Raw genomic sequence first — 14,600 nt, 5'->3', positions numbered from 1 at the left:
AATTGAGTAATAAATATGCTGTGTGGAGCTGAAAGATTCACATGGAAAAAAGTAGTAGTATTTTCTGATCAGTGCCTGAGAATTATGTTCTGAGCTCAGCCATTGCCTATTTTGTAAATCATGTCTTAACTAGCCCAATGTTATCTTTATCTCATGGCTAGAAATCAGTTGTACGTTACATGTTACCTCCGGAATTTCTCCATATCAGCATTTCAGAATCATCAAACATTTTCTTTTAAGTGCGAGGTAAATTTTGTTGTGGAAAAATTCACTCACTTAGCTTGTTCCCTTATTATTTCATAACTCCTGCATGCACCTTGAAGTTAGTTGGAATCAATTATTGGTGCATTTGTGACTGTTTTTCGCTTCAGAGAGGGGAGCATGATCTCTGCTGAGATGGGAGAGGTGGTTGATAACAGATTTTGGTAGACCAATGTTATAAAATATTTCATCCTTTTGGACCTCACAACCCACTGGTTTTGAAAATTTAAATGTGTCCCTGTACTTTATATTTTTAAGTACTCCCCTAGCCTTTCCTCTGCTTTGACTATGCTAACAATGTATGTGATAGATTACATCCTGTCTCATCTGGAAATCTATTGTTTGAAAACACTAATCATTTGAAAGTTTTGTTTAATATGGACCCTAATGAACTTGTGAACTTACTGCTTAACTATTCAGCACCATTTTAGCACAAGCATTTTGAGAGCAGAAACATGGATGCTATGGTACTTGGATATGTTTTTAAAAAATACTGCCGTCAGATGTTTTATCTTTATTACAATTCTGGGAAATCACATTGTGATTCTTACTTTACATGCGTCTCATTAAGCATTTTAACGTATAATTTTATCATCCAGAAACTATTTGGTCCCAAGCATTCCAAACTGGAGTGGTTGCAGTATATCAATATAGCTAGATATTTGACATATTACGTATTTTGTTTTTCTAAATTTGATGACTGGATTTTATTTTTTTGGTAATTGCAGAAGAGTATATTTCAGAAGTTTGGTTCCCGGAAACTAAATTTGTTTTGCTTTTGTGATTTTATAGATTCTTATACAGGGGCTGAAGAATCTCAATCGAGCTATACAGGAAGACGTGGTGGCAGTAGAACTGCTCCCCAAAACCATGTGGGTGGCGCCATCAGCTGTTGTACTTCAAGATGAAGGACAAGTTGAGGCGGATGAGGATGAAGGAGCAGGCCTGGTAAGGGATCTAATGATGCATGCATTCACTATGATGCTTTCAGAATTATTCACAAATTAAACTTCTCTTTAGACAAACTTGCCATAATAATACGATTTATTCATTACCAAACCCTCCATTACAGTGGTTCAAAGTAAAAGGATCTGTGTAGGAACTGTAAAAATCATCTTATTGTCCACCAAAGATTCTAGGCAAGGTGGGGAGGGGGAAGTAGTGATGCTATGGACCTTTTAGTATCAAAGGACCGATTTTGTAAATACAAACCTAAATAGGTGACCAAAGACTTAGGAGAAAGTGATTCTCGAGGTATATTTCATTAGCCACCTTTATTTCCTACAAAACAACTGCCTGTGATTGTTCTTGCAAATGGTGTTGACTTCTGTTTAGTGGTGTCAGATTTAAATGATCTGTCCCTTTGCTGCATAGCTTCTGTACATTATTATATTTCGGTGCTCTAATAGAATACAAGTGACAATCTTTTGTAAATTTAAACTAAAGGAAAAGTCATCGGCATTAAAAATGATTATGCATGGAAGTATTTAAAATTTTGAAATTTGATTCAGCTGGTAAAGTTGTTCAGATCAAGAATGTCGATCTGAAAGTTAATATGAGCTCTTTAAAAAATCATTTGTTTTCTCTTCAAGCTGAAGAACGCTACAGCTAAAACATTTTCAAAGCCAACTGGTAAAGTAGTAGGGATCATTAAAAGGAACTGGCGGCCATATTGTGGCATGATTTCCAAGTCACAAATTAAGGAGGTGAGTGAATATTTGAGAGGAGAAATTAATGCATTTTAAGTAATGTAATAAATTATTCTTAAATTGAAACTTTGTATCTGTATTACTAGTGCTATATTTTCTATTTACATTTCAAGTCAACAAGACACTTGTTCACACCAGCAGACCGCAGGATTCCGAGGATTCGAATAGAAACACGACAATCATCAGCTCTTGAGAACCAGAGAATAATTGTTGTAATTGATGGTTGGCCCAGAAATTCTCGCTACCCCAATGTAAGTATAACAGTTCAATATGCTTGGTTTGTTTGTCTGGGAAAGATTCCTAGCAAAAATATTCAGATATTATAAAGCTTGAGAAGGAAAATTGAGCAGTTTATATCAATTTTCTGAGTTTGAATATTGTAATAAATTGTTCAAGCACATGTCATTTTAAGTGAGATCTATACACTTGTCTGTTTTCACTTTTTATTTCATGCGCACTAAAATCTATTAATGACAACTGCAAGTGATACCTGATAACTGCCTTAATAAAAGGTAAATAATTACATTATAATTATTGCAAGTTTGTTTTGAAAATTGTAAGTGATTATTGGGAAACAGGGCAGTTAGAACTCAACTGCATTTAAAATTAAACAATTATACATTTAATTGGTTTATTAGAGAAACCTTATGGGCTGGATTTTGTGGTCCGTGTTGAAATGAACAACGAGCACTGTTCGTACATGAACATCAACCCGTTATTGATTTTTATGTGCTGTTGACAGGAGGCCTACTATCTACAGACACCTAAGACCTGAGGGAAACTGTGGAGTTCATGAGCAAGGCAAGAAATAGTGAGATTTCAGAAGCATTCAGATTAAAGCATCCTGACTGATACACATGAGTTTACATTGGAAAATACAATTTAGATTTAAACAACATGTAGAAAACAGATGAAGCAAGGAAAGTAAAGTTGGGATTATGTGGCAATGATTGAAGACACAGAAAGAAAAGCGTTTTCCAAATAAGTCTTCAGCATGAACTAAATCTGAAAGACTGGGGCTCTGCTTTGATAGAATGAAATACTCCAATTCTAGAGAAATTGTGTGAAAATAATTATGACTGATTAGGTTGCTTTAAAAAAGACATTTCTTTGTACCTGTCCTAACTCATTCCTGTCTACTGGTTTTACCTTACTTTCATGCTCTTATGTGGACTTTAATGCTCAGTTGATGGCTGAGAACCTAGACACAAGTTTTTGAATTGCCACGCTAGATTGTATAAGCTTATTCTCACTGCTGTCTGATTTTTGACTTTAAAAATGTGAACTTTGTCATCCTTACCATTCTGCTCCGTGCAAAATCCAGGCCTGTGAATCACTTGTTAAACAGTTTGGAAGGGGAACAAAAGCAAGCTAATTGGCTTTATTTGCGATTTGAAGTAATTTTGAATGGTCGTCCTTTCTTAGGATAACACATATTTTTATTAGCATTGGCAAGTTTTCAAGATTAATGTTTGTTTTACTCCAAAACTCCTTTGCTATTTCCTGTTTGAAACGTACATTCTCACTCGTGTGCAGTGGCATGAAATATATCTGAAATTGACCAGCACCTACAACCTTGCGGTTGCCAATTGGTGACGGTTGTAAATAAATGACGGATTGTACATATCGTCTTCCCTACCTCTTAATTGTATGTTCACATGCAGTATGAAAACATAAAACTTTACTTCTGATGCGACATGTTTCTCACTGTGATGAAATCTGTGTCAGAAACTTCTGCAATGCAAGATTACTTCCTTATTTCAGCTTTTAAACAACTAACACAATGCATATGAGCTGTAAAACCCAACTGTAAAAGCAAATGTTCAGATGTAAAGTCATTCAAGATGGGTTTGTGATGCTTTGCTCACCTTCTGAATGGTCACTTGAAAAACAGTGTATACAGCTTAGCCACGCACACTAGATGATTTTAGATTGATTCCAGTCCTCACCCTATTCTGAGTGTGAGTGCTAGGGCTGGCTTTGGCATCCCTGGATAGGAAAGGGAAATTCAACTGAGCATTGCTTTACCTGTCCAGTAACTCCCTTTCAAAAACACATTTGATGAGAAAGCATCTTGAGGAAGACATGGAAAGTAGTTGGTGCTGTCAGAATCATTATTTAAGTAGACTTGAGGATCTCAAAGGAAACAAATTGGAAAAAGGCAACAAAAATAACCAGAAATTTATGTGCTGTGTTTGGATTTGAACAGGGCCACTTTGTGAGAAGCCTTGGAAATGCTGGAGATAAAGAAACAGAAACTGAAGTTCTTCTGCTGGAACATGATGTTCCTCACCAGCCTTTCTCACAGGCTGTTCTTAGCTTTTTACCCAAAATGCCATGGATAATCACAGAAGAGGTTTGTAAATGTTAAACTATGTTCAATCAATCTTGTAAAGATGTGAAGTCCAGCACACCAAAATTTTCATTCCTTATCAAACTTTACACTTTAAGAAAAGAAAATGCAATAGGTCAGATATTAACCCGACCAAGTACATTTAGAGAGAGAAATAGGGATTTTTTTTAAAAAATTGCCTAGTTTAATATGGTCTTATTGTGATGATTGTTAAAATAGCCAGAGGTCATATTGGCACAGCATTTCAAAGCTACGTCAGAGCCTAATATAATTTTCTAATGAATATTAGGTTTGTCATGGGGATACCTTTGAAAAAGAAAACTATGTAGGCGGAGGCTGGGTGATGCTTTAAGTAACACAGATCAACCCATTTCTGCCTTTAACTGAATCTGGAAGGTCTGTAAATAGCCATCTTAATATGTACAGACATATAAGATAGGAACAGTAGTAAACCATTTGGCACATAGAGTTTTCTCTGCCATTTAGTTAAATCATGGCTGATCTATTTATTTTTCAAATTTCACATTCCTATTTATCCCTTTAACCTTGGATTCCCTTGCCTAACAAGATCTACCTCTGTTTTAAAGCCGTTCATGACCCCACCTTCTGAGGTGTGCTGTTCCAAAATTGCGCAGGCCTTTGAGAGGGGAAACAAAACCTCCTCTCTGTCTGAAAACAATGATGTCTAATTTTTAAACTGTGCCCCCTACTTTGGACACACCGGCATGACAAATCATTTTTCTGCTACCTCCTTGTCAAGACTATTCAGGATTTTGTATACAGTAGTCAGGTCAGTTGTCATGCTTCTGAACCAAAGGAGATAACACAGTCTGGAGCTGGAGGAGCACAATAGGCCAGGAAACATCAGAAGAGCAGGAAAGTTGATGTTTCAGTTCGGACCCTTCTTCAGAAAACCGAAGGAGTTAGATTGCACCTTTTATTTATTCATTCTGTTGCAGGAATTTCTGGGCTGTGATGACCCCTGCTATCTCCTGACCTTTAAATGCAAAGAGTGACAAGACAGACGTCAATAGAGTTTCAAAGTGGCTTTTACTACTTAACTATAGCAAGGGATTCCAGCATGTCTTAAAAAAAAATGACGGGTTGGAGCCTCGAATAAAGGATTACAGAAGCAGTTATACTCCCGGACTCAGTCACAATGAATGAACACGTAGCATTTAAGAGATTTACAGCTGTCTAAATCTAATCATTAGTATAGATTATGCTTTTATTGTGTAAAATGAATGCAATTAACCTAAATACGTTTATATAAATGTAATATATGATTAGTGTGAAGGCACGTATATACTGTCAGATCTGATTGCACTATGGGCTACAATTTGTCCTTAATGGTTCATAGCTGACTTCTGTATATCAATTATCCTCTCCTTTCTGATGCATCTGGTGTGTTGATAGCTTATTTTAAGACATAGAGGGTCAATGAATAAACAACCTCTTTGTTTACCTGTGATCATTATCATCATTATTCCTTTGATATCTTGCAGGTACGTTACTTCCTGGAACAAATTGTCCCATGCATTGTTTAACTAACAGTTTTGTGTCCCTCTGAGTTCATCCACAGTTAGCAGCTCACAACTGTGTGCTGTTAAGTATTGCTCTGCAAGTTATTTTGTCATAATATTTTTTAAACTCCTTAACACTGGATGCAGGCTTCTCTGGCTAAGCCAGCATTTATTTAAATATAAAAACTAAAGAACAACAGACACTGGAAATCAGAAACAATAATAGAAATTGCTGGAGAAACTTAGAAGCTCTGAGCATTTGTGGAGAGAAAGCAGAATGAATGTTTTGGGTCCAGTGACCCTTCTGCTATTTCGATTTTCTTTTGTTTAAATATGATGTTGTGAGCCTTATTTTCAAACAGTTTTTGATTTTTATCCCATGTTGCATGGGTTTTCCAATCTATTGGTAAATATGGCAGCTTTCTCGGGGGTAAGTCCCTTTTCGTTCACTCATTGATTTGTGCATATGAAAGCTCATCACTTTTTTATCTTCGAAGTCAGCTACATTTTAACCAAATTTGCAACATATTTGTATATTGACTCTGAATGCCACCTGTTGCAAATCTCTGTTAGGTAAAACAATGGCTTTTTCACCTGGCTTTTGGTTTGGATGAAGGATGAATACCCATGATATCAATATTTCTTTTTCTCTTTTATATATGTCCTTGAATCTTAAATGATATTGCAGGACAGATCACCTTATTTTACCCCAGATTGTGGCTCCCTGCAATTGTGTACAGTCTTTGGCCTGATCTCCAAAGTTTAATGACTTACTAAAGTTGTCAATTTAGCTTAGTTTCATTAGATTCTTCACAGTGAACATAGTATTTGTATGTCTGCAGCTTGCCATTTAAAACTTAAGCAATGGAATTTAACATCTTTTTTAAAGCACATGCTATTTCTCCATAGATAAAGCTCAAGATCTATCAATTGATTAACTGTTCTGTACAATTGCAGGATTTAAAAAAGAGGATGGACCTCCGACATCTCTATATCTGCAGTGTGGATCCTCCTGGATGTACAGATATTGATGATGCTCTGCATTGTCGAGAGTTAGAAAACGGAAATCTGGAGGTAAATTCTGATAAATGTACATTTGAATCTTGTTACACGCTTGGTAAAGAAAATCTCTTTTTGAATTGGAGCAGAAATATGGATGGCACAAAAGGTTTTTGGCAAAAATTTTCAGTGAAAAGTCAGGTTTATGATCTGTACTCAAAAGAGAAAAAAATCTGAACTGACCAAGCCACTGTTTTCATTACTTGGAAACCCAAATGTTGTAAGTAAGTTAACAAAATAAGAATATAAAAATAAATGATCCAATTGCTTTCTATACTAGTAATTCTTAATGTGACAAAGTTTGAAATAAAAAGTTGAAGTCATTCAGTTGAAAGATGGAATAATAAGACATTTTCAGTTCTCAATTCCACCTGGTATTGGTGCCATCTAACCTATCTGTTGTAGTTGCCCATGATTGATTCAGACAATATAGCTTTTCGAGATTTTCTTGTTGATTGACACAGTCGAAGAAAGTTTTAGCTGATGTGTGTTTCATATAACTCTAATAGTGGCCTTCACCACAACGCCTCTGCATGTAGCAAGATGGGGCTAGAATGCAAACAGCAAGACTGTCATGAGGTTGCTCAGATGAAAACCATCTGATTTGAGATGTCCAGATTTTATGTGAAATAGAAAGGTGGGAAAGCTTGACCTACCTGGGATGAAGGATTTGAAGTAATTGTAGTTACGTATTAAAGCAGACACATATTCATACAATAACAGAAGTTTAAATTTATTAGATATTGAGGAATTAGATTTTTATAGATAGTTGGTCCTGGATGGAGAGACTGGTTTCGACAAACACCTTTCCAAGATCTGTTTTTTTTTGTCTTGCAAAACAACAGAAAAGTATAAACAAGATAACCTTGTATCAGTAGCAACAGAAAAATCACATGACAAGGCGGGCAGAAACAATGGTGAATCAGGGCCACTAAGACTGCGAGAGAACAAACAATTGCCACTTTAAACCTCTCAGAGTCTGGGTTTGTTTAACTCTCTCAAATGGGATAAGAAGGAAGCTGTAACGGAATCATAGTATTCGATTTAACTATGTATAACTTGATAAGTAACTAAATTAAAATGGATATTACAAATATTATAAGAATGGTAGATGATTAAAAGGATGTTAATTTCTATACTAAGGACAGTAAAGGATATGAATTGTATGACCCAACTTTTTTTATTCGTTCATGGGATGAGGGTATCATTGGCTAGGCCAGCATTAATTGCCCAGAGGACAGTTAAGAGTCAGCCTCATTGCTGTGGGTCTAGAGTCGCATGTAGGCCAGACCAGGTAAGGACGGCAGTTTCCTTCCCTCAAGGAATTTTTCGTATCAATCAAGTATACCATGCAGCTGCTAAATGTCTGGGAAGGGACATAACAATTCCTTATGGAATGTGGTCAATAAGATATATTGAAAAGAGCCCAAGGACAGGTATTAGAGGATCTGATGAACATCATGAGATAATGGGAAAGCTTAAAACTTACCATGAAGTTGTCCGTCATTGATCGGTGTATCCACTGGATTGAATGTGTAGATCAGAGGAGATGTGGCAAGTACTAATGTCAGTGTTGTGTGTAATCACTGTAATGTGTATACATATTCTGTACTTTATTAGGAAAGCTAGAGTGTCATGACTTCCAATCTGAGCTGTATTTAAGAGGCTACTGGGCCCCATGTGAAAGCCAGATTAGGTGCAGTCTCTGGCCTCTCCCACAGTTCTGGTGAAAGAGCTCTGAATAAATGTCAGTTGTACTGCTGAACACAGAACTGGAGACTGCGCTTTGACACCTCTCCCCAACACTATCTTGAAGTATTAATTTTAAACAATAACTGTTGTCCACATACATCATCATTTGAATTAAGCATAGTTAGTAAGTTGATTGAAACTCTGAACCAATTGTTCAGATTATCTTCAGTTCCAGCAAATGGGGAAAATACAGTACAAGTATTGAAATGAGCAAAATTGGGCAGAAATTTCTTAATATTGAAACTGAGCAATTAAGTAGCTTGTTCCTTCATTTCTCATTACAATATTATTAGAAAGACTAGCCGACATACTTGGGTGTGCTTGAACTTAATTTGTTTCTGCCTGTTATGATCGCATTGTTTTTATGTAGTACAATGTAGTAAAATAATTCACTGAACAATGTTGAGACAAGAACTGAACTTCAGAGACTTCATGCTCCAAACAATTTTGTATTCTATAACTTGTTAACCTATTTATGTTTGCAACGTGTTAGTTTCATAAACTGTAAAGCATAATATGCTCTTAAACATTTTGAGGTTGAATGTCTTCAGCTCGACAATACCGCATGAGGTTGTAAGTGGCCGTTTTATTTCATTCCTCCATTTGAATGTGATTTGAAATGTTGTCTGAGCACTTTAGAAATGGCAATATATCTATGAATGTTCAAAAACAGGTTGGAGTACATATAGCAGATGTAAGCCACTTTATCCGTCCTGGTAATGCTCTGGATCAGGAGTCAGCAAATCGAGGGACCACAGTATATCTTTGTGACAAGGTAAGGATCCTACAACTCTAATAATAACTATCATAGATCTGAAATGCAGTGTTTTTAATTGGACTTGGTTTGTGCTAAACAATATTTGTTTTCTGGCAATTCAGCTATGATAGTATCAACTTTTCAAGAGATGTGTTTGTCTTGTCTCAGTCATGGAACTAGTCTAGAGGTGTTTACCTTCAGTACAAGGATAGGGAAAGAAGCTGACACAATAGCAGTAATACTGTTTTATTTGATTTCCAATAGAGAATTGACATGGTTCCTGAATTACTGAGCTCAAATCTTTGCTCTTTAAGATCCAGTGTTGAGAGGTAACTTTTTTTTTGTCTGTGCATGTACTATATTTGTACTTGCTTGTTTCCTGATCTTAAGTTAGCATTGAGAAACTCTAATTGAATGACAACCCTTTCCTTCTGTCTTTCCTTCTTTCCACTTTGGCAATTGCCTTCAGTGGTTACTTGAGATGAGATTTTTAGCATTCTCTGTTTCTGACACCCAGAAAATAAGTCATGTACAGGGGATGAAGTTGTTGACTCCTTAAGACCTATAGCCAAGGACAACAACAGATTAAGTTCATAGTAATCTGATATATCAGTGCCTTTATTTTCTAACTTGAAGATATTGGTAGTGACTTGTGTTCATTTATTTTATAGGTTTGCATTTTCTTGTATTTGGGAAGTGACACACAATGCTGAAATTCTACATACTGTGTGTACAAAAAGTGTTATTAATTCAAAGGTAAAGTAATATTTTGAAGTCCTGAGCCCAGGAAATGTTTTTATGCACTCTATTTTCCCTAATATGGCTACTTAATCTTCTGGTTATGTGGCTGAAGTGACAGACCAGGCAAACAACAAAGAGTAAAAGAGAAGGTGATCTCAAAGCTCTATTTAAAATATAATGTAACATAAGCAACTTCATTACTTATGTAAAAGCAAACTACTGCAGATCATCAAAAATTGAAATAAAAACAGGAAACGTTGGGGCAACTGAACAGATCTGCCAACAGAATTTGCACTTTGAGTCCAAAAAAGTCATATCATACTTGAACCATTAACTTACTTTCTACACAGATGCTGCTATATTTCAGTGACTCCAGCATTTTCTGTTTTAATTTCATTGGTCATAATTTTGAAATGCAAACACACATTCTACTTCTTAGCAATAAATTTGGATGAATACGGGAAACGTTTTTGAACCTTACACATTTTAATTCTTAAATGTCCCTTTTTAGATCACAGGATGATAGTCAACTGTCAATTAATAAGAGATAAATTTGCAGCTGATAATGAAATGTTGATAAAATCAAATATGAAAAGTTAGTGTTTTTTACTTTTAAGCTTTCTTAGCTTCTAAACTATTTAATATGTACAACATTCTATGGTATTATCCTATTAAATCTCAATAGCCTTTGTATTCAGACACAATAGCCTGTTGTTTATTTGTTGACGAGAAAACAAAACATTCGGCCAGGTGTAACAATGTTGTCTCAAGAGCTGTTGAATACATTTGTAGTTTAATTGCGGAATAATATCCATTTAAATAAAAAAAGGCTAGCAGCAAAAATTACTATAACAGTTCTAATGTGATCTGAAAAATAAATGGTCAAGTAATCCTAGCCTCTGTATATTAAAGTAGCTGGGTTTTCCACATGCCAGACGCCCATAGATGGGAGTATTACAAGTATTTCTGTATGCACCGGGCAATTTCCATATGTCTGGAAGCTCCCAAAAGTCTCCATTAAATGAGAGAATTTGTGAGTTCTGATAAAATTAAGTAGTTAACATGGGAAATGTTGGACTTTTGCATACACAGTCTGACTCCTCGGTTACTATTAAACCGACCCTGTAATACCTTTCACCTCCGACCCCCTTGTCCTTGATCTGGGAATCCTGAACTCAACAAACTCATTTCCTGTTTCATGCCTGACTTGAGATACCTTGCCTGCTGTCTGCTGCACACCCCTTCCTCACCTGCAGCCAGCACACATCACCAACCAACCAACGTCCCCGCCTCTTTCGTGTGCACTCGCTTGCGTGCGTTCCCTTACCCGCGTGCTCTCTGGCTTGTGCTTGCTCTCTCATGCTGTCTGGCTCTGTCTCTCTCACACTCTCCCTTGCTCCCATCCTGATCCAACACCTGCAATTGGCCAAGAATTGCCCCACGCCCACGACAACCTACAGTCTGAAAATAGGATCACTTACCTTGCCGCCTTGCATCTATACCACTTGTCATCCTAAGCCCCCTCCAAGGTGGTACCCAACTTACCCTTCACCTTTGTTCCCCAACCCACCTGGGATGCAACCATCACTCTTAGGTACTGTTTGACAGTAGCTGTCAAAGTGGCTGTCTGTATCTTCAAATTGGCAGCTACCTGCTGTGGAAAGGGGACATGGTTTGCTTCTTCTGACAATTCTGCACTATGACAGAACTGTCAGAATGGAGGAATGGCTTTGCCTTTCTGAGGGAGACTGGATCTGAATCTTGTCTGAGAAATGTGGCACTCTCTTTCCTAAAATATCTTTCTACATGAGATTGCCACTCATTGGAAAAATCTGGCGTAGTATGTCCAAGCAGCAATGTAAGGAAAGTATTGGTTTTCATTGAGAGATGGCCATTGGAGTTAAGTTAACTAGTTTAAGTAAGTGCAATTTCACTCTGAATGCTATTGCATTCTGGAGGCTGTGTATAAATTTTGTACTTATATCTATTTAATTTTGCACGTTTGTTTAACAGGCATCACTCACGTATGCTGAAGCACAAATGAGAATTGATGATGAAAGCATGAATGATGAGGTTACATTAGGACTTCGTCGTTTAAATAAACTAGCAAAAATTCTGAAAAAGAGAAGAATTGACAATGGGTGAGTTTAAATGTTTTAAATTTTCTTCTTTCAAATGTACACAAAATATTATTTTATTAAAATTGAATCATTTAGTTCAGGGCTTTCTGTAGACTTACATTTTGCTTCTATGTCAGAACGTTATGGATTGAAGCCATGTGATAATTTGGAGAATCCAGACTGATTTAAGCTGGTAGTTACCCAAGAAAAGTTAGAGAATTAAAAGCCTGTTTGTCAGTATTAGTTATTATACTGAGCACTCAAATCACTAGTCATCCTCCACCAACTACAACCAAAATCACAGACCTAAGGGTTCCAACCCTGATTAGAATATCTGGGCCATTGTAACATTATTCAACGTGCAGGGAAGTTGTCTATATACTTAACAGAATTATCCTGCAACTAACACAACAAAAAAAAACAGTAAAAGTAATCTTGAAAAATGATTTACTGATCAAATTAAGTGAGGGCATTCAAATTTAAATTTGATCAGGCACTTAATTTAACTTGAACTCCACAGCATGTGTTACAAGGTAATGGTTTTGCCATATTCAACTTGACATCATAGTGCAGAAGTTGAGAGGGCCATTTGAGCAGCAGTAATTAAGTTAACTGTGTAATTCAGTCAGTGCTGACTGCTATTTTGTTCTCAAATTATGAGCCTTAGTTACTAGAGGAATGTAATTGTGGTTTAATTGAAATCTGTTTTTGTTTCCAGTGCGCTCACACTGTCTTCTCCTGAAGTGCGATTTCACATAGACAGTGAAACCCATGATCCTATCGACCTACAAACCAAAGAATTAAAGTATGTATTGCAGATTTAAATATTGGGTAGCTTTGAGATCAGTTCATTTCATTTTGAAGAATTTTTTATTCCTGTGTTGTAATAGTCAAAATTAATCAAAATACAGAAAATATAGACTTTTACCTTTTAGATTACATTTATTTTCACACAGTTAATTTTGAGAAATACAATGAAGTAACATATTCAGTGATTATAGTAACTGATAGTGAGTTTTGAGAAGATTTGTAGCTCAGGTTGAGTTTCTGGATGTAAGTTTGCTCGCTGAGCTAGAAGGTTAGTTTTCAGGCGTTTCATCACCATTCTAGGTAACATTATCAGTGAGCCTCCGATGAAGCGCTGGTGTTATGTCTCGCTTTCTATTTATCTGTTTAGGTTTCCTTGGGTTGGTGATGTCATTTCCTGTTCTTTTTCTTAGAGGATGGTAGATTGATCTGGAGCCAATGTGTTTGTTGATGGAGTTCCAGTTGGAATGCCATGCTTCTAGGAATTCTCGTGCATGTCTCTGTTTGGCTTATCTTAGGATGGATATGTTGTCCCAATCAAAGTGGTGTCCTACCTCATCTGTATGTCAGGATACTAGTGATAGTGGGTCATGTCGTTTTGTGGCTAGTTGATGTTCATGTATTCTGGTGGCTAGCTTTCTGCCTGTTTGTCCAATGTAGTGTTTGTCACAGTTCTTGCAAGGTATTTTGTAAATGACGTTCGTTTTGCTTGTTGTCTGTATAGGATCTTTTGAGTTCAATAGCTGCTGTTCTGGTGTGTTGGTGGGTTTGTGGGCTACCCTGATGCCAAGAGGTCCGAGTAGTCTGGCAGTCATTTATGAAATGTCTTTGATGTAGGGGAGAGTGGTTATGGTTTCTGGGCCCGTTTTGTCTGTTTGTTTGAGTTTGTTGCTGAGAAATCGGCGGACTGTGTTCATTGGGTACCCATTCTGTTTGAATACTCTGTATAGGTGATTTTTTTCTGCTCTTCATAGTTCCTCTGTGCTGCAGTGTGTGGTGGCTCGTTGGAATAATGTTCTAATGCAGCTTCGTTCGTGGGTGTTGGGATGGTTGCTCCTTTAGTTCAGTATTTGGTCCGGATGTGTTGTTTTCCTGTAGACGCTGGTTTGAAGTTCCCCATTGACTGTTCGGTCCACTAGCCACCAGGATACATGAACATCAACTAGCCACAAAACGACATGACCCACTATCACTAGTATCGTTACATACAGATGAGGAAGGACACCACTTAGGATGGATATGTTGTCCCAATCAAAGTGGTGTCCTTTCTCATCTGTATGTAAAGGATACTAGTGATAGTGGGTCATGTCGTTTTGTGGCTAGTTGATGTTCATGTATCCTGGTGGCTAGTAGACCGAACAGTCAATGGGGAACTTCAAACCAGCATCTACAGGAAAACAACACATACGGACCAAATACTGAACTAAAGGAGCAACCATCCCAACACCCATGAACGAAGCTGCATTAGAACATTATTCCAACGAGCCACCACACACTGCAGCACAGAGGAACTATGAA

General features: G+C 36.9%; 1 protein-coding gene across 1 annotated transcript in view; it reads left to right on the top strand.

Moving 5' to 3' along the window:
• dis3 (DIS3 exosome endoribonuclease and 3'-5' exoribonuclease) overlaps positions 1-14,600 on the top strand; it is a 53,252-nt gene that overhangs the window by 14,236 nt on the left and 24,416 nt on the right. Inside the window, exons 6-15 of the mRNA XM_048532355.1 lie at positions 1,054-1,209; positions 1,854-1,967; positions 2,084-2,221; positions 4,180-4,326; positions 6,804-6,920; positions 9,331-9,432; positions 9,679-9,743; positions 10,086-10,170; positions 12,169-12,296; positions 12,994-13,080. Coding sequence (XP_048388312.1) covers positions 1,054-1,209; positions 1,854-1,967; positions 2,084-2,221; positions 4,180-4,326; positions 6,804-6,920; positions 9,331-9,432; positions 9,679-9,743; positions 10,086-10,170; positions 12,169-12,296; positions 12,994-13,080 — 1,139 coding nt within the window. The remainder of the gene's footprint in view (positions 1-1,053; positions 1,210-1,853; positions 1,968-2,083; positions 2,222-4,179; positions 4,327-6,803; positions 6,921-9,330; positions 9,433-9,678; positions 9,744-10,085; positions 10,171-12,168; positions 12,297-12,993; positions 13,081-14,600) is intronic.

This window comes from Stegostoma tigrinum, chromosome 6 (assembly GCF_030684315.1).
Source record: "Stegostoma tigrinum isolate sSteTig4 chromosome 6, sSteTig4.hap1, whole genome shotgun sequence".
Lineage (NCBI taxonomy): Eukaryota > Metazoa > Chordata > Chondrichthyes > Orectolobiformes > Stegostomatidae > Stegostoma > Stegostoma tigrinum.
Note: the sequence above shows the minus strand (reverse complement) of the source record. Positions and strands in the feature narration are given on the sequence as shown.